This window comes from Mchenga conophoros, linkage group LG2 (assembly GCF_057382185.1).
Source record: "Mchenga conophoros isolate Kocher_MC1m ecotype Shallow Benthic linkage group LG2, M_conophoros_male_GT1.1, whole genome shotgun sequence".
Lineage (NCBI taxonomy): Eukaryota > Metazoa > Chordata > Actinopteri > Cichliformes > Cichlidae > Mchenga > Mchenga conophoros.
Window position 1 is genome coordinate 30612011 of NC_140527.1, and position 19379 is coordinate 30631389.

General features: G+C 42.7%; 2 protein-coding genes and 1 long non-coding RNA gene across 5 annotated transcripts in view; 1 reads left to right on the top strand and 2 right to left on the bottom strand.

Annotated features, from left to right (window-relative positions):
- Nucleotides 1-630: 630 nt before the first annotated feature.
- LOC146582284 (uncharacterized) lies at nucleotides 631-2911 on the bottom strand. The gene is made up of 2 exons (XR_014888791.1): nucleotides 2710-2911; nucleotides 631-1263 (listed from the first exon to the last, which is right to left on the bottom strand). It is a non-coding gene; the product is annotated as an uncharacterized LOC146582284 (long non-coding RNA).
- An 85-nt stretch (nucleotides 2912-2996) lies between these two features.
- On the top strand, nucleotides 2997-12487 carry bicc2 (bicaudal C homolog 2). 2 transcript variants are annotated; one of them, XM_085293843.1, is made up of 19 exons: nucleotides 2997-3334; nucleotides 4480-4526; nucleotides 4892-4961; nucleotides 5085-5164; nucleotides 5317-5478; nucleotides 5571-5624; nucleotides 5875-6090; nucleotides 6172-6423; nucleotides 6551-6682; nucleotides 6880-7069; nucleotides 7178-7311; nucleotides 7388-7590; nucleotides 7947-8052; nucleotides 8521-8560; nucleotides 9903-10066; nucleotides 11105-11315; nucleotides 11410-11579; nucleotides 11717-11816; nucleotides 11931-12487. In XM_085293843.1, the coding sequence occupies exons 1-19, from the start codon at nucleotides 3058-3060 to the stop codon at nucleotides 12059-12061; spliced, it is 2739 nt and encodes a 912-aa protein (XP_085149969.1). In that variant the 5' UTR covers nucleotides 2997-3057; the 3' UTR covers nucleotides 12062-12487. The 2 variants fall into 2 exon arrangements, with proteins under 2 accessions (XP_085149969.1, XP_085149979.1); XM_085293853.1 differs by lacking the exons at nucleotides 2997-3334; nucleotides 4480-4526; nucleotides 4892-4961 and having other exon boundaries at nucleotides 5135-5215.
- A 3918-nt stretch (nucleotides 12488-16405) lies between these two features.
- Nucleotides 16406-19379, bottom strand: part of spock1 (SPARC (osteonectin), cwcv and kazal like domains proteoglycan 1) — a 115298-nt gene continuing 112324 nt past the window's right edge. For both annotated transcript variants that reach the window (XM_085293874.1, XM_085293866.1), the window contains exon 12: nucleotides 16406-17845. In XM_085293874.1, coding sequence (XP_085150000.1) covers nucleotides 17649-17845 — 197 coding nt within the window. In that variant the 3' untranslated portion in view covers nucleotides 16406-17648. The remainder of the gene's footprint in view (nucleotides 17846-19379) is intronic.

Here is a 19379-nt window from a genome sequence, read left to right on the forward strand (position 1 = left end):
AGACTTTGTAGAAAGACTATTATCTTTGCAGTACACTGGCAAAAGTGTGAGCTATATTTCATATTGCATCCACAGCAACACACTGCTTGACTTTTAAATAAGAGGGCACACGTTGCGATATTGACTGAATAAATAAGCCAATGGATGTGATACAGTCCATACTTCACAATTTATTAGTTTAATATTGCAGCAGGGCTTAAACATTTTTTAAATAATTCTAAAAATTACAAGTTTTTTAAAGAGTCTGCTCATTAGGAAAGCAAAAACTGACTTTTCAATGAAGTCCCTGCCTAACTGATAGTATCTGATTAAGGATTAACTGCACTATGGGCCTTTTTTATATTATTATTATTTTTGCATCTGTAGCACTTCTCTCACACACATCAGCACTTGTAAGACCTGGTTAAGATTTCCAAGGATGCTTAAAAATGTAATATAAGAAACACTGGACATAAGTTATTATTCAGAAAGTTTCATGAATGTGAACAACACACATGAATTTCAATACTTGTCTGCTATGCTGAGGCTTGACCCAGGGCCACAATAGTCTATAGTAACAAAAATCTGTCCGGTACATTTTTATTATTATTTTCAGGTCAAAGTGACTTGCAGGTCACATTCACGTCACGATGCTGTTTGAAATGTTTATTTACATCAAACTCACACAATTTTCATATTGATGTCATTTTATGACAGCAGTGTCATTGTAATGTAAATATCCTGTCAGTTCATATATTTTCTCATATTAGTTTTATTCTGGGGTCTTCTACAAACACCTACTATACAAGCCAAAGATCCTTGCATCTAAAAATCTGTTAAGACACAAGTAAGTTGTTTCATCACCTTCAGACTAATAGCAACTAATCTAATAACAATCAGTGCTGTGCAGAGATAAAAACTGTATATAGTTTTCACAGTTATATTTCAGTATTTTATTTCATTACTGCTATACCCTTGAAATCAAAATAGACAAAAGAAAAGAAAAGAAAAAAAAAAAAAAGATTTCCAAGGATCAGAGTGCCCTCTTGGTAAGGTGGTCTCATGAATAAGGAGAATAAGATGCTCCTGATCTGAATCATTGATGAATTGAGGGGCTGATCTAAGCAACCATCCAGAGCTCATCCTCATCAGTCACTCTGCAGGAGCGTTTGGCCTTCTCTGCCCTCCATGTTGATCAAACGGTGACGCACACCCCTGTGCTTTACTGGAAACCCACATCCTTCCCGTCAGATGGGTCTAAACAAGGGGCGGGAGGTAAGAGGTCTGCAATTGTAAAGACAGATTAAACTTTGAATAACTCACTCCCTGACCAGTTGCCATGGTGACAAAGTCTTCATGTCTTTCATTTACGATCCTCCTCAGGCAAATAAGTCTAGCCTGAAGTAGTTTGTAACGTTAGCAAGATCGCTGCACAGCCAGATAGTGTTTGCTGCTTTGCCTGGGGCCAGATTTGTCTTGGCAATATGGAAAAACATCAGGGTGAGCTGGAAGCACAGTCCCACAAGTGCTGACTAATTGAGCAGTTTGTTTTTGCTCATAATACAATCTGCACTTCAGCTCTCAAATGTGAGACATTTAAAGCAGTGAGGGGACTTAATAATAAGTGCTAAACAAATTCAGAAATCTCATTTGCTCTTTTATTTTGTCCATTTTAAACAGTTTATGACAGCAGAAACGTGCTTCACCGCTGTTATCTGATAGCTACATTTATTTTTAGAGATTCATGCCTTGTGTTACAGCAGTCCTAAGTATTTTTAGTGGTTCAAAGACTAATCAGAATCCGACTCGTATGAGTAGCTATTAAACGAAATACAGCACTGTGTAAAGGTTTTGAGCCACTCCCTCATTTCTTCATATTTTGCTTCCAGTGAGCCAGATTTCATTATTTTCCAGGTGTTAGAAGGTCTTTCAAAGTTATTCTTTGAACATTGGCTGCTTTTCCTTCATTTTTCACCTGATCCCATTTGTTAAGCCACTTAACACAGACCTTTGACTCGTCCGAGCATGAAAAAGGTACCTAACCAAAAAAATGAACAAAGATAATACAATTTGACAAGCTTAAATCAGTAATTTTACACCAGCAAGGTGATTCCCAGAGAGCTGTTAATTAAAATTTTGCCATATTTCAGCATGCCGTGCAATATGTCTTCAAAAGAAATTAGGGAAACAGTATCTGAAGGAAAATAGGACAAAATCCAACAAAAACCTGATACAGGATCTGAGAGATGCATATGAAGTAGTTACAAATGTGTTACCTGGAACAGTAAATGACACTACTGACACTAACGATGTGATCATACTTTGACACAGTATATATATGTTTTCTTATTTTACAGTATTCTGTTGGTAGAGTTGCAGATAGTAGGACTTTTTCTAGTACAGACAGGAATTGAAAGCTTCTTTTGAAAAACTGCTGCATTACACCCGTTTGATCGCTTTCACCCCGACCTCTGGAATCTGAAGCCCCCTGTGTCTCATTTAGAGGACGGGGAGGGAGTGCAGACATGATCTGAGGTGGCTGGATGACCTGTTTATTTTGTTAGCTGTGTGCGTTGATGTGAAGCTGGATGTCAGGATGTGTGCGTGTGTGTCTGTGTGAGAGAGTTTTGTGTCCTGACTTATCATTGGACCTTGACTATCAATCCAGATAATCTGTGGACACTGAAGTGAGGATTACTGAGGATTTGTTCTGAGAAAAGTGAGCCTTACTTGAAGTTGTATTGTCTTAGCCTTTCTGCAGTCACTACGATAGAGCAGACACTGTGTGCCGGTGCAAAGAAGCTACTTTTATCCATCTGTGCAATGAAAGCCAAAGAGACAAGTCCTTCAAGGCTCCTAAAGCTTGAACGGGCAGAGAAAGAGTTTTGTGTACCAAACTAAGTGAAGGGGGCGGGGGATGTTTAAAAAAAAAGACACAGGGGGTGTTTCTTGCCCCTCTCTCCCTTTTTTCTGTCCCTGTTGGTCTCCTTGGTCACACACATGCACACATACTCCTCGGAAACACACACACACACACACACACACACACAAAACCACTGACAAGGGCTCAGTCCTGCTATGGCCACCACTACCACAGAGGAAAGCTCTCCAGTCCCGACCACTGTAGCACCCCAGCAGCCTGACTTGGATGACAGCCTAAAACCAAACTCAGAGGCAGAAGCTGAGCTGGGCGAGACCCAGTGTGACAGAGAGGAAAAAGAGGATGAGGAACATGAAGAAGTGGGAAGAAGCTGTGATTCGGAGCAGGAGAATACAAAAGGGAAGAGTTTGGACTCAGAGTGGGTGGAGGAGAGGTTCAGGATCGATAGGAAGAAGCTGGAGACCATGTTGTATGGTGAGTTAAATGGGATTATCAATTTTTATGGATGGAACTGTCAGTGCTATGTGCCTGAACTTCTGGGCTTTCTTATCGACTTCATTCTCACAGTCTGCCTTGAACTCTACAACATCTGAATTTTGTGTTATTTTGAAACCTATCCTATCCTGTGCTCCTCATTGACCTTGTTATCTACCTGATCCCACGCGCCTCTGGGGGCCTCCAGCCGCCTGTGCCCTTGTTGTCGTCATCAGTAAACGCCATCCACTAAACCCCTGTTGCTGCATCATTGTGATTTATGACCTGCAATTGCTTATGCATTCGCAGGTCCTTTTGGCTATTATCATTCCCGTCTGTGAAGCAAAGGTAACTGCCTCTGTTAGTTATGGCTGCTTGGCGGGTTTATGACAAATGCCTCCCCTGTGTCGCCGGGGAAACTCTTTCTGACAGCGTGCCACCGCTGTAGACACAAGCTGATGTTTGCGCTTGATGGGAAAGTGCTTCAGCTCTGATAACCGCGGCTTGGTTTTTAATGCGCGCGCAGCTGGGACTTCTGCTTTTACTGCTGTTTGAGCAGCCTCAATCAGGCAGTAAACATCCCATCTCAACCCTTTAGGTAATAATCTGTCACACCACATTCAGGCCTTCACACTGATTTTTGTACATCCCCCTCCCTCCCCTTTGGTTTTGTACTTTAATTATTTTTTTCTTTTTGTTTGGGTAAAGTGGGAGGTATTTGCGTCAGCAAATGCCATTGATGTGATTAGTTGTCTCCAGGCTAATTTGTGGCTGCCTTTCCTAACCACCACCTTTTGCTCCACCCCATAGTGTTTTCTTCTCATTCCTCAGCTCTGGCCAGCGTAACCCGTAGTGATAAAAGGAGGGGGTTGAAGGCGTTCCTGGGGCTCCCCCTGAACCCTGTAAATGTCACCATGGAGCAATGGCCTTTTAAACTTGTTTATGTTCCCAGCAACCTCTTGTTCCACTGGCTTGACAAATTTCAGCCAAGTCAACATTGAAATGCAGACTTTGTGTTCACATGCGTCATATTGAACATTGCGTGGCGACCAATACAACCTGACAAATCTCTCTGCTGGGTTTTATTAGGGGTTTATTTTATCTTTATCTGCCTTGTTTTTACATTTGCCTACTTTTTCTTTCAGCTCCAAAGCATGAGGGTGTCGAGACGGGAGAGGAGTTTTTTGAGAGAGTAAGTGGCTCTACACACATTCAAACACTTTATTCATAAACCAAACAACTAATAATATTTGGCCATTTTCCTTTGTAAAAACCACTGACAGTGTAATCACTAGTGTTTTAAAGCCTCGTGGTGAAATTTATCTTAGACCAGTGAAAACATCCCTGCTGCAGTTTTATTACTTGTTGGATGCTCTTCATTCAGTGATTACAGATTTTATGGTGGTGATAATTGGAGGTGGAGGCAGCTTTGTATCCTAAGATCTGCTGTGTTCTCTGAATGTGTGTGTTCTCATTGTATCTGTTACGATCTTTCCTGCATAGAGTGATAGCAGCTTCTTTGTTTCTCACTCTCTTCTATTGTCCGTGCTTTCACAGGTAATGAGAGAAACTAACACTCAGGTGAAATGGCCATCCAAACTGAAGATAGGAGCCAAATCAAAGAAAGGTGGCAAATTCTTCATGTTCCGTTCACACCAAAATCAGTGCTCTTTGTTTTGTGTTTTTCCCACAGCTTTGTGTGTGTGTGTATGTGAACAGAGATTTATCATTTTCCATCTATTGTTTCTAGATCCACACGTGAAGGTGGAAGGGAAGAGAGCTAATGTCCTGGAAGCCAAAAGGAAGATACTAGAAGTGTTGGAAACCAGGGTGAGGTTGCTGGTGCCTTAAATTTACAATGTCAAGAATCCATAGAGGAATGTAAGCTTTTAATAAAAGTAGTTTTATGTTTTGTTTTTTTTATGTTAAGGCCAGTATTGAACTGAAATCTGCTCAAATAACCAGTGTTTATATAAAACCAGGTAAACAAGGTGACTCTAAAAATGGACGTGGCCTATACGGAGCATTCTCATGTGATTGGAAAAGGCGGAGGAAATATCAAAAAAGTGATGGAGGTCACATCCTGTCATATTCATTTCCCTGACTCCAACCGTCACAATGCTACTGGAGAGAAAAGCAACCAGGTAGGTGGCATTTTAATTCCACTAACTGCTGCCACTATGACAGGAAACTGAAAACCAATTTGTTTACATGTTATTTATTTATTAATTACCAGGTCTCCATCGCTGGGCCCGTAGAAGGCGTAGAGGAAGCCAGGAGGAGGATAAGAGTGAGTTGTCAATGTGTAATTTGAGCAAACTGCACAGAATAGATTTTTATTTGTCTCAACACTCAATATTTTCACTCCTGTCAGACGGAAAGATCAATAGAGTGATTAAGAGGATGGCTGACACAAAAAGGACAGGTATATCTGTCAATGCACTGCCTGTCTTGTCTCTGTCTTTGTTTCTCTCCCACCTCTTCATTATCCCTCCCTTCTGTGTCTCCTTCTCATCGAACCCTTGCCCTTCTTATCCCAGGACCTCCAGCCGCTATCCTTGACCTTTGACCTGCCAGTGAGTCTTGTGCCCCAGGCTCTGCCAGATCCGGGTTCACCACTTATCCAGCAGGTAGTACAGACTCTGGGGGTCAGTGTGAGCTTCAGGGCCATGCCACCCCAGCCTCAAGCCCAGCCGCCCTTTTATGGAAGCTGCTGCACCGTCTGGGGTCTGCAGGGCAATGCAGATGTTGTAAAGGTTAGCATTAAAGATTAAGGAGACTACTGGGTAATGAGGTTTAAGTATCATGTCGTGACTATATATACCATCACCTCACAGAAGGCGACCTGCATCTTGATGGACCTCCTGCTGGGAGCAGAGGTTGCAGGCGGTATTGTCAACAGCCAGCTGGACGTCACCTCCCAGCAGCACCTATTCCTGCTGGGACAGAATGGCGCTCACTTCCTGAGCGTTATGCACCAGACCCAGACCCAGATCATCCTACCGGACCTCAGCGCCCCTCAGAGTCCTCCCTCGCTGCTCATTCAGGGCAGCCCTGATGGGGTTTGTCTGGCTAGGCAGCATCTCATGGTACAGCGGGGCTGTTTATTTTGTGTGCACATAACTGCTAAAAAACAATGCTGAGAAAACTTTGCTGCTTTTAATGTTTGACACTTTTACAATCTGTGTGATGTTTGCATATTTGTGTACACAATAGGACTGTCTGCCTGTGTGTTTGATGTTTGACATGCGTGAAGATGGGGAGGCCGATCCCTGTAAGCTAGCTCAGATGATGCGAAACCTTGGAGTCTTCATTAGCGTCAAGCCCAAAGTAAAACAGACCAGCAAGGTACATTTTACCTCGTGGCTCTGATGCTTATTGTTTGAGACACAACTGAAAAAAGAATGCTAATTTGATTGGGCTTTGTATTGATAAAAACTTGCCCTGAAATATTTCTTTGATTTTGAATGCAAAATATTCTCCCCTGTAGTTTTCTGCTGAGTTGAGTACTGATCTAAAAATCTGTGTTGGTTTATAATTGTCAGTCAGTTGTGGTGAAAGGTCTGGAAAGGAATATTTCCTGCCTCTATGAGGCCCGCCGTCTACTCCTGGGGCTGGATTCCTCTGAGACTGTTAAGATAGCTGAAATGACCCCTGGCTCTCTGCTACCTGGCAGTGGGCTGACCAATTACTGGCTCAATATGTTGCTGCAGCAGCTTCGCCTGTCTGAACAGGGTGAGAGCATTAACACATGTGATTTGTTTTTGCAATCAGAATAATTCTTTTTAAAATTTTTCTGCTTCATACTGATTCATTCATATCACCCTTCTTCTTGATGATCAGGCCCCGTGCCTGTTCCTGCTACAGAGATGCCGAACGGTACAAAGCCACGTCCCTCACCTCCACCAGGCCTCACCTCTCCCACTGAGGAGGGTAGGGTAGGGCCGAAGGGAACAGATGGTCGACCTCTGGAGAAGGTGTTTCACTGTTAATGTTCAAAATGACAAAACACAATGGGAAATTCTTCTGAAACTTTCCAATTCTCTTTTTCAGATTCTGGAAAATGAGGACCAGTTTGGTCAGCATGAGAGCTCTGAGTGTGTGGCGATGTCATCGTCTGAGACGTGTGACGCTTTGAAGAGCAGCATCAGCAGGATCGGACTGAATAGTCGGAGGGGGAGCCTTCAGGGTCCTGAAATTGCCAAGGTTTTCAGCCAGGGCAGGCGCCATTCAACAGGGCAGGTGTTAACATACAGGTGAGCGTTTTGCAGGTACACACACCTACTCTCTGATGACTCTTCATAATCTTTAAAGTCTTAACTTCTGGAAAATTCTTTTGTTGTTGTTTATACTTGCTCTACTTTGGTTTCTGTTTGATTTGATATAAATCAGCTCTACAGAGCGTGCAGTTTTAATGATGCAGCTCACATTTAACACACTCTATATTTAAACTGCACGATGACACTTTGAAAGAACTGCTGCAGCCAGGTGAAAGAAAGAGTTAGTAAGAACTCAAAGATTGCACAGAGCCATCACAGTTTCACCTAACCTTGCGTGCGTGTGTGTGTGTGTGTGTGTGCGCGCGCGCGTGTGTTCCTCCTGACTGTGCCAGACTGCTGAACGCAGACACTGAGGGGGGGAGGAGTGAGCGGAGGAACAGCCTGAGGAGAGATGTGACTCTGGCTCAAAATGTTCGCGCTGACTCATTCAAGGCTGAGGTGAGAAAAACAGGAGCTGCAGGTTTCTTCCTTGCTTGTTTCTTCACGAAGTTATGTACAGATCTGTGGCATACATTTTGGTCACGGATGATGCTCAGTGGACAGATAATCACATCTCTGTAGGACAGTGGATGAGCGAACGCTGAAAATGTCACGTTAAACTGAAAATGGGAAGATCATTTTCTTTGTCACGGTCTATAATCTATTGATTTGCAGTTTGATTTTGAAAATTGGGTTCTCTCTTTGTTGGTCTCCCCTCTTATTTTTCTCCCATCTCACATACGCAAAGGTTATGCAAAGAAGGATTAACAAGTTTACTGCCACGGCAGCAGGACGTGTTTTCTTATGCAAGTGTTTGTTCCTGCTGTAAATTAGGTTCCCGCTATCCTCCCATCTCTCAGTAACCAAAGAAAAAAATTCAATTTCATGCATTATTTACCTACTCCATTTCCTGTTTGTACTTTGTAGGATTATGACTATGAAAAGAAGAAACTGCTGGCAACCAGAGGTTAGTCCTCCTAAATGTTTAATATTTCTTCCTGTCTTGCTGCGGTTTCAGAAACGTTCTGCAACAATGATTAGCACTGCTAAGCAAGCGTTCCTTCTTTTTTATTGATTCACAGTTGCTGTTCTGCAGATAGTTGCATGAAAATAGATTTTGGTGAAGTATATTGTTGTTTTGCTCATCAGCACACTTTTTTGTTTTGTTTTCGGAGCTGAACAGGAGCAGGAATAATTTAGTTTTGCTGGTAACAATCACATGTTTTGCTCACATCATTGCTGGGAAAATACTTAATGTCAGTGGATTAAGCCAGATGAAGTAGGCTTTTAAGTTTATTCAAGCATGCTATAGGGGAGACACATTAATATCCCAAGCAGAAGTAGGGATTTGATAAAGGGGTCCCATTTCCGCAGTGTTCACTGCCAAGACAACTGATGAAGGGGGCCTGTTTATGGGCTGCAGTGTGCCAAAGTTATAATAGAGTAGCACTGGCACTCCCACTTAATTCACCAGGGGTAGATACACAATGCAGACAACCCACGCACACATGCATCCAGGAATGGTGCGTGTGCTCTCATACACAAGCGTGCGTGGACACACGCGTAGCATCCCTCACGCAGAATGAGAGATACTGAAGAGATCTGCAGCCAAATGGTACCAAATTCCCTCAGTGTTCCTTTATGGGATTATGAATTAGCAGTTTGAATGGGCCATCTGCCTCACAGCCATTAAGACACCCGTATGCCAGGATATGAATGGGACATTTACGGCACAAATACACACAAAGACACCCGAATGAAAACCTACCAGTAATAATCCTGTTGATATTGCACTCTTTATGGAGTACTGTTGCAGTTTTTATCACACATTCACACATGGAAGAGGCCCAGGGTCACTTGTTTGTCGATTGAATGCGTATGCCAGTCTAAGTCTTAGCGCTCAGAGTTTTATTAAGTATGCCACATGCTGGCAAGAGAAGTGACACTGTTCGTGATTCATTATTTAACACATGAACCCAGCCTGCTCACATCAGAGTACCAAAGAAGACGTGGAAAACCTGCAAAGCATTTTTATGATAGACAGACTGCGGATATGAGTATTGATGCTTGCTGCAAAATCCATTTATGTGAATTTAAAGCTGTAAAGCTTTCTGAAAGTGTTTCCTTATTCACTTCTTTTGCCACAGCACTACTACAGTCAGACTTTCCGCATTGAACATGCAACGTGCTGCATTTATGTGAAAGCTGGCAATCAGATTTCAGACAACATCACAGACGGTAATGCTTTTGATACCAGTTGGTCCCAAAGTCACATTTTCTAACTCTGTGTTTATGTGTATTTATGTTAGCCATGCAGAGGAAGCCTATAGTCACAGAGGTCCGCACGCCCACAGACACGTGGAGTGGCCTTGGCTTCTCCAAGTCTATGCCAGCCGAGGCTGTAAAAGAGCTTCGCAACATCAGCAGACGCAACTACAAACCCTACCTGAGCACCGGTAATAACCAGCAACAGGTACAGATGAGCCTACTGCTTACTTAAAAGCTGAAAAAATGGTCTCACAGATTAACATTTTGAGTTTTCGTTCAAAGTTATAGGTAGAGTTCATGATTTATAGGTACAGCTACTTTTGTTGGACTGAATTCAGTTGAAGCTTTTACTGCAGTGCAGTGAAACAAGCGCTGCCACAGTGGCCCTCTAACACAGTCTCATTTATTGGTTTTGCCCCCTAACAGTCTCGGGCATTTATCTCACTGTGTGGTAAGCACTGCCAATTTGTACGCTCAATTACCTGGAGTCTGATACCATCAGTGTGGTCAACACAGGCACTCTTTGGCAACCTGTTTACCTGAGCTGGTTCAGCTCATCTCCCCTGCTCTTTTAAAGCCTTTTGAATAGCTGCTCTCTGACTGCCCACTGGCCATTGATGTAGAAGCAGACTCACTTAGGATAATGAAAGCAAGAGGCATTTCTCCAATGAGTTCAATTTTCCTCTGAGACCCAGGCAACTGGGAGGAAGCATTTGCTATGCCCGCTGCATTGATAGATTCGAGTGAAGGACTTTTACTGTCACAGATCAGCCCACAGTGGCAAATAAGCTGGTTTAGAGACACGCTAAATGGATTTGGCTAAATCCTTGGATCTACAGGCATTAGAAAGTTTATGGCCACTTGCAGCTATTTGTCTCTGGGACAGAGACAGGGGAGAGATGACAGTAGGGCATGGTGGCAAAATGACACGATGATGCTATTGTGCAAAACACTGTCAGAAGAAAGCAACATTAGCCTGTATAAGGGAACTTATTATAGATTCCCATATTTTCAGTTTGGATACAAGAACAGCAGTAACATCCACCTGGTTTTCAAACCTGTCAGACAAAGTGTCAGAGCAATACAAGAAAAAAAAAAAAACAGACAGTGGATGAACGGAGGGGATGCACCAAGACCCAGTAAAAGATAAATAAGGAATATCTTTAACCTTGCATCATGCAAAGTTAATAGAGTCCAAGAGCAAAAATAGGTCCACTTTAATGCTGTTACTATCTCCTTCTAGTCTTGGGCTGCTCAGACAGGAAAGGTGGCTAATGGAAGCGACTCTGAGAACTGGAGGGACAGACGTGGATCCACATCTTCATCCCAGCCCATCTCTTCCTCTTCGTCCTCATCCTCATCTTCCCCATCCTCACCTCTGACTACTTTCTCCTCATCATCCTCTTTTCCTGCATTTGCCTCCTCAATGAACCGCAGTAGAAGCGACAAGCCCTGTAAGTCTGACCTCTGTGCACTCAGCTAAACAGAGATCACCTGCTCCCTGCTGCGTTTAACCTTTTCCTCTAAACTTTGGCCTCCGGTGTTCAGCGGAGAGCTTTGCGAGCAATGGCAGCAGCTACTTCGAAAGTGTGTGCTCACAGAGGAGGGGGTCGACCTGCAGTCAGCGGAGCCCCAGCCCCCACTTGACAGATGACCTGCCCGAGCTGCTCGGCCAGCTGGGCCTGCTCAAATACATCGATGTGTTTGAACAGCAAGAGGTAAACTCACACACAGAGTCGCACTTGATCATTTTTTGAAATCACTTTTTTTTTCATTCAGCTTGCAAACACAAGCCGAAAGAGTTAATGCATTATAAATGAGCATCATGATGCAACTTCGGTCTACACTCCTCTAGATCGACTATCAGACATTCCTCACTCTGTCTGATGAAGATCTGAAGGAAGTGGGTGTATCTACCTTTGGAGCAAGGCGCAAGATGTTATTAGCAATCTCAGGTGAATCTCTGAAGCCTCAGCCGGGATTTATGCTGTATCCGCTTCTCTCTCTGTTTTGGCAGTATGCTGTGCTCCTCTCCTCTTGTAAAATTGATTATTTTTCCTCTGATACAGAACTGAACAAAATCAAGAGGAGGCTCTCGGATACACCTGCTGTGAAGTCTGGCTACCTGGAAGGTGGTGCTAGTGGTAGACTTCCACGAATCATGGATGTGGAAGCTGCAGCTCAGAGTAACCGCTGGTGAGGGAAGACGCCAAATATGTGGAGATATTCTAATGGGAAAATATACAACAATGATGATGCCAGTGCAAAAGTCTTACTAGCTCATTTACTACAAAGGGAGAGGTGCGAGATTATCCTGAGAAACTACAAAAATTATGTAAAACATTTAAACAGGGTGCCTTTCTTCTACAGCGTAACCCAAAGCTTTTTTTATATAATAATTCAAAACAAGGAGGCTTTCCATCCAAAACTCAGTTATGACAAGAAACGAACTACACAAAGCACACAGGAACAGGAGAAAATGTTGATTTTTTTTTTTGTCATAAAGTGCCTTTCTTATGCAAACTCTATATTTTGACCATATTAACCACAATCTTTATGCAACTGTAACATTTACCCAAGAAAAAAAACATGTCATAGTGATGATAATTAAAAGGTTGCTGTAAAAGACTGTTTTCTTTTATGAGAGTGAAAAAATAGTGAATGACATATTTTAAAAAAAAAACACAACACGTCTATGGCCGGACTCAGTTATGTGTTCAACGCCTTAAATTGATAACCTCCTATGTCATCAGTGGAAATGTGTGAGGCAAGTAAAAACTGGGAGCAGACCACAAGAGGGCACTAGTGTCACACACAGTCTTCTTTTTACAAATTACACATTTGTGCTGCATGGAAAATAATGTCATTTGTTTCAAAGTGACAGCAGCATCACAGCTCCTGCTGGACAAGGTGGGGTTTGGTTTTGAATTATACAGGGCCTAGTATCAGATAAGACAAATGATTTAGAAACCATAAATACATTTATTTGTTTGAGGGTAATATGAAACTCCTATTATAGTGGTTTGCATCTTCTGACTTCTCGACAAAGAGTTTCCATTCGTTTTATCGCTACTCCCTGGAATGAAGCCAGTGCAGCCACTTTTTGCTACCTGTTAATATTATCTGCAGAAGGCTGCATGCAGCAAAATACGTGCCATCAGGGAGAGGGCGCTGACAGAAATGTGCAAATTTGGAATAGCAGTGCTGCTTATCACATGGAATTGAATGGGCCAAGATAGCTCCACTGGAGGGCATGAAGGGGTCTGATCTGTCTCGAGGCTCGACAAGCTGGTTGGTACAGTGGCAGCCAAGCATGAAAGAGAGCGTGAGTGCGATTGGTGGGCTGTGACAGATTAGGGGGAGATGATCCCTACTTATTACAATGTGTCTGCCAATTACATAGGCAGGCTTTAGACTGGTGATCCTCAAATCTGGTCCTTGGGCTCTGGAGGGATGCTGAATTTCTGTCCTGTCAGGTAGTTATTTGCAGTCCCCTGGGGTTGTGAGCGTGAATTGGTCCTTGATCACACAGCTAGAATGAAAACAACCTGGAAAAAAAATGAGCAGTGCTCTCATTCCTGAGGACTTTGGAGATCCACTTTGACTTTTAACATGTAAAGTGGCAATCTTGACTTATGGCCCAGTTAAATATGTAAAATGAAGGTATGAGTGACTCCAATAGCAGCTTGCCCACTTTAGAGAAGTCTGGTTTAGTACTGGACTTAGCTTGTCGATATTAATAACTTGTAGTATACCCTGCAGCTTTTAAATGGAAGCCCATGGATTTAACTGACGTGTATGTAGGGAACCTGATACCAACAAACAATCTAATTATTTCAGTATGAATGCATTCAAACATCACCACATCTTCATAAGCATCTCATCAATGAAACTACATGCATGGTGCTACATACAATCAGCTTCCTGTCATATTTTCCCCAGTGGGAAACTCCAAAACTGTGCAAATGACCTTTAAAACTACCAGTCTTTATTGTTACCAACACATACATGGCAAAAGATGGTGACTTATTAACCTGTGCTTGAGCCATGATGACAGCTTTATCTGTTTTCTTCACAGCCATTAGATAAAGACAGAATGTAGGAATGCATCTGTGCCGCACTAGTGAGTTTCATAAAGTGGAGCAAATCCACATGTAGGACATTGTCTCCAAATGTGGGATGAGGGAAGAAAAATGCTGTGTAGTCCTACATAAATGATGACCCCTTGTCACTGTGGATCAGTCACATGGCCATTTACTGAATACATCTTGTGTGAATGTATGTATACGGGAAGCAGTTTTGGAAAATATGCTTTGTTACCTTTTTGCCAAGTGTTAAATAACAATCTTTCAACTTCAATGTGAATCTCCATGCAAGCATCTTAATAAAAATTCACTAACAGAAAAACTACATGAAGAAACAAAGTATAGGTATAACATAAGGTTTTATGTGTTGGACAAGATCCTGACTAAAAGAAATTCCTTTTTTTGCTTTAACTCTTTAACTCCACCCAGGAGCTTGATTTCCATACGATAACTGCAGCCAACTGCATAAAGCCCCACTTGTGGCCATCACCGGTCTCTATGGAGACGCTGGGTGGATACGAGGATCCACCCAACAGGAAAAGTCATTTGGGGATAATAAAGAAGCAGCCAATAGAGAAACGAAACAGAGCAGTGAAGTGCCCTGAGGATAGAATGCAACCAAGCTTTCCCTTTTCTGAGATGAAGACAGAGCTCACTACAAGAGGAGTGAGTTTCAGTGGGAAAGCAGAAGAAAACAGAAACAATAATGAGACAGCATGTGAGTGGCTGAATGTGAGCCGTGGTGTGCAGTACACCACGTTAGCTGAAGTTCCTAAACAACCTTCCGTGTGTTCAAAATATCCATCATACTCCTGAACCCAGTGATACTTTGTCTGATTACTCCTTTTAGTAAAATGGCATCTGCACGAGTTGGAGTTCTGTTGCAGGTGGCTGGACGAACCCATGCTGTGACAAAAATTTCATAACAAAGATACCGAGATGTCTTCAAGCAAAAGCACAGAGTGAGAGGAAAGATGAAGAAAACAAGCCGATTTCACCTTAATTCTGAATAAACAAACCATTTCCTCCTTAAACATCACTCTGAATAACAGAAATTAAACACTTTATGTAACGGCTCTAAAGAGGAAGAGATGTTTTTCTGAAACTGCAAGGTCTTTCTCCTGAAGACAGACAAGCATGGCCTTGGTGCCACAGATGCTTAAGTAGATGCATTCCTACTTATGACTATATTTAAAGGTTTTCTTGGAGACCTTACCAAGGAGAGGAATCCCTGCATACAGGCAAGCTGTTTTGCATTTTATGTGAAAAAAATTAGCTATTATAATGCTATTTATTTGTAATAGGAATTTGAGCAAAATGTATTTTCGTTTTCTTTATGATTTGATAGACTGTGTTATCACTAGGGCGATCGTGGCTCAAGAGTTGGGCGTTCGCCTTGTAATCAGAAGGTTGCCGGTTCGAGCCCCGGCTTGGACAGCCCAGTTGTTATGTCCTTGGGCAAGACACTTCACCTACCGCCTACTAGCCGATGGCGCGATATGGCAGACTCGCTTCTGTCAGTCTGCCCTGCCCTGTTGTAGCAGGTGGTTCGTCCAGCCACCTGCTACAACTGTAGCTTGCCTCCACCAGATGTGTGAATGGGTGGATGACTGGGTGTGTAAAGTGCTTTGGGGTCCCTAGGGGGATCTAGTAAAAAGCGCTATACAAATACAGACCATTTACCACTAATTATTATTAAGGCTCCAGTGAAAGGAATAGCTGAGAGCCATATAGCACTGCAACTGGGAATATAGGCGGATACAGTAAAGACACAAGAAGCAGACATTTTCTTTCCAACTTTTCTCATGTAGCCTGATGACAGCAGAAGACGCACGAGCCAGGGTCCCAGAATCGGGTGATTATACACCCTCCACAGCTTCCAGCATAATTTGATGCACATAGTTAAGCCCATTGTCTATTCTGTGTGACAGAGAGTCCTGTGAACTGCTGAATAGGCTTTTTCAAGCCAGAAGATTCAGTTGTCCTTTTAGCTTCTGATTGTTGCTACAATGTGTTTTCAAAGTGCTGCGCAGGCTGTTTCAAGCCAGTGGGGTCAGCTGTCCCATTAGCCACTGATATTACAAAAACACTCATTAAGCTTTTATGTTCTTATGGCCACCGCTAGCTTTGTGATTCTCCTCTCTCAAAGGCAAGTGATAAGAGTATTTTCTGCAGCTACCATTTATGTCTGCTTCTAACAGGGACGACGCTTTCTCAAGGTTGGAAAAGGTCAGTATTGATGGAGGGCTTTGATTGTAATACTGCAGCGAAATCCGGGCTTTGGAAAAAAAATAAAAAATCTTATGCAAATGTGTTTGTGGTTTCAAAGAGAGGCAAGAGATGTGTTTTTATTCATCATTTTTTTTTTATCACGATTTTGTGAAATGAGATGAAACACATGACGTCCTGCCTAAAAGGTTTCATCACGGGGGAGCAAGAGACACATGGACGCAGACCTGTAAGGTTCAAAAGACACCCAAAGTGCCACTTTACTTAAATTCTCAAAGTTACAAATAAAAGTTCACGTAGTTGACATGGTGAAGATTTCAATTTCAAATCACTGAACATATCCAACGCTTTGACGCACAACTGAGCCTCTTCTTCTGCATGACTTCGTGTGTCCTCCCAGCTCAGGAGCAGCTTAGTGTCCATGCGCAGTCAAAAATCCTCAGCAGCCCTATTGACCAATTAGTAGAAGAATAGCTGGCTGAGAACCAACCGATTTGGACTGTAGGTTTTGCAGTTTGCTTTTCTTAACTGCTATCACACTTTGCAATGCAACTTCCTACCTCCTGAGATTGGGAGAAGAACCAAAAAGACACTAGACAGCATCAACATAGCAACAAAGTATTGTAGCAGCCAAATAGGCATCACTTTCTGTTTGAGATGCATAGAGCTAGACCTGGCCAGGTAAATCTCTCTTTTATAGAAACACGATGAGAAACATGCAACAACAACGACAATACATCATTAATCTCATTGTTTCCTGGGCTTCCTGGAACATTCAAGATCAACAAATATTTTACAATCCTCCTTAAAACAACAGAGAGAGAGTGAGAGAGAGAGGGAGAAGGAGCATCTCAGAGCCTTAAACTGTGGCAGCAATTTGCAGAAACATCATTGAACACCAGAAGGAGCCCGACGGTGGAACACACAATATGAAAATGAGCCGCTGATGGAGCAACAGGGAAGGTAGTCCATAGCCTGGCCTCCCTTAAGGAAACATATTTACATCCAATACATCAGCTAACATATCTGGGCTCATAGACTGACCAGAGATTCTGACATGGACATACAATGATAGGAGAAAGGGAGAACGACTGAAAGAAGATGGAACGAGTGACAGAGATAATAGAGTCCCTGTTAGAAGGTGTTTACGATCACAGGTTTGGGGGAACGTGGAGGCAGAAAGTGGACAGCTCGAGCAGAATTCTAAAAGGGGCTTGACAGTTGTTGAAATCTAATAGTCTCTCTATTTTCTGTCTGAGGACAGAGTGAAACGCTTGAAAATGAAGAGGTCAGATGAGGTTCACTGAAGAGAGAGATTTGGATGAGAGACAGAGATTGCAGTAGCAGGTTGAGGGGCCAGGAGATGGACTGCTGCCAAGGTAACTGGAGGAAGAGACATTGGAATGGCTTTAGATCTGTGCTGAGTTAACGGAGTTTCCTGGTCAGCTGATGGCAAAGGAAAATGGAGCGGAGCTACCAAACGTAGCCGATTTCGTCATCCTTGTCCTCTTCCTCGTCCTCGTCGTCCTCGATGGTCCCTCGGGGATGGATGCGGCCCCGTCTCTTCTTCTGCCGGCTCCGACCGGTCTGTGATGGCTCCTCTTCTTGATCGTCGAGGAGTATGACCGCACCGCCGCTGCCAAAATCCCCCGATGTCTCCTGATCCTCATCTGTAGAGAGAGAAAAACATAATAAAGAGATTACACAGATATCCCCAGATTAACATTAATTATGATATATTAATGATTTCCCAGATTATAAATTCTTTGCCAGTGGGCTCCCTGAAACTTGAAAGCCTACTGGAAGTAACCCTTCCAGCACTTTTCTGAACTGACAGGTTTCTGTCATATTTAAGGCCTGCTTACATAACAAAATTAGTGGGTTTGCTTCGGCAGTTAGCAAGGGTGGTCTACGCTTCTGCAGCTACCTTTGGAAAAACCCGGAAACTATGCTAATAGTCATCAAACCACATCTTTATTGATATATACAGAGGTGTCAAGACTTTCATTAGAGGGCACAGGAGGTCATGATGCAAAACAAAACATTCAGTGTAACACTTCACCCCCAAAGACCTTCAGAACTAATTCCACTCTCATTAGCTCCAGCCTTATTTTGTTTTGCACTAATTGCTAATGTTAGCAATTAGCCTGGGTGTAAACTCTTGAAATAGGGCACAGAATCAGAGTAGGCCATCATGAGCTAACTCTTTCCCTAACCAATACATTCTTTTCAGGGGAGCAAATAATCTACTAGAAAAAATAAATGAAAAAACAACAACTTTTGCTTTCTGTTGATTTACCCAACAAACAACATGCGGCTACAGGGAGTTGATTATACTGGATGGTTTTAGTGGTGTTTGGTTAATGGGAGGCTAATGCTGAATCCAGTGGAGCTACAGTGTGAACAGGAGTCATTATCAGCTTCTGCCTCGAGCATTTTTTGAAGCTCGAACTTCAAATTAGTCTGTGTTCAAAACAGCCTATTTACACCTGGGTACAACTGCGCTGTGGTTGAGTGGCACTTACGCTGTTAAAATCAGTTTGGTGTCCTTGTGTTCAGGCTATTGAGTGGAGAGCTGCTGCATTGCTACCTGTTTGTTCTACGCAGGCCAGAATGGGAGAACTCCAGGCAACCCCTGCCTCAGGCCACTCAGCCAGAGTTAGATGAGCTTGTTAGGACTGGTGTTGTCTACGCGTGTGCATGTGTGCATGTGTGCATGGAGGCTGGACGGACATCAATACTGGAACCTGCATTTACTGGTTTTCGACTAGACTGGCATCCGTGCGAGGTGCAATCTGCCAGTGAGTTGGCTGTTTGATTGGTAATTAGTATGTCTGCCTGGATTCTTTCCTCCTAATTATTGTTCTTTTTTCCACAGTGCAATTGATTTGTAGCAAAGTGCTTTTATTGGCTTTTTGACCATTTCATTTGAATTTCCATGGCTGACTTGTTAGGTATCACTATAACATGTCAAAAAACTTAATCTTGTATATTCTTTGTCAAAATATAATGCAATAGGCAGTAGTTTATTTGTTTATTCTCCCCTGTGAGGTACGCCTCAGCACTGCTTCAAATTCATATTCATAACAGATCTTTTGACATTGCTCCCTGCTGACAAGTGTGACAAATTTTCTGTCTTGACTTGCAAGATGCTGGTGTTTTATCAGAGGTACACGAGCAGGATATCAGAGGCAGATAGAATCA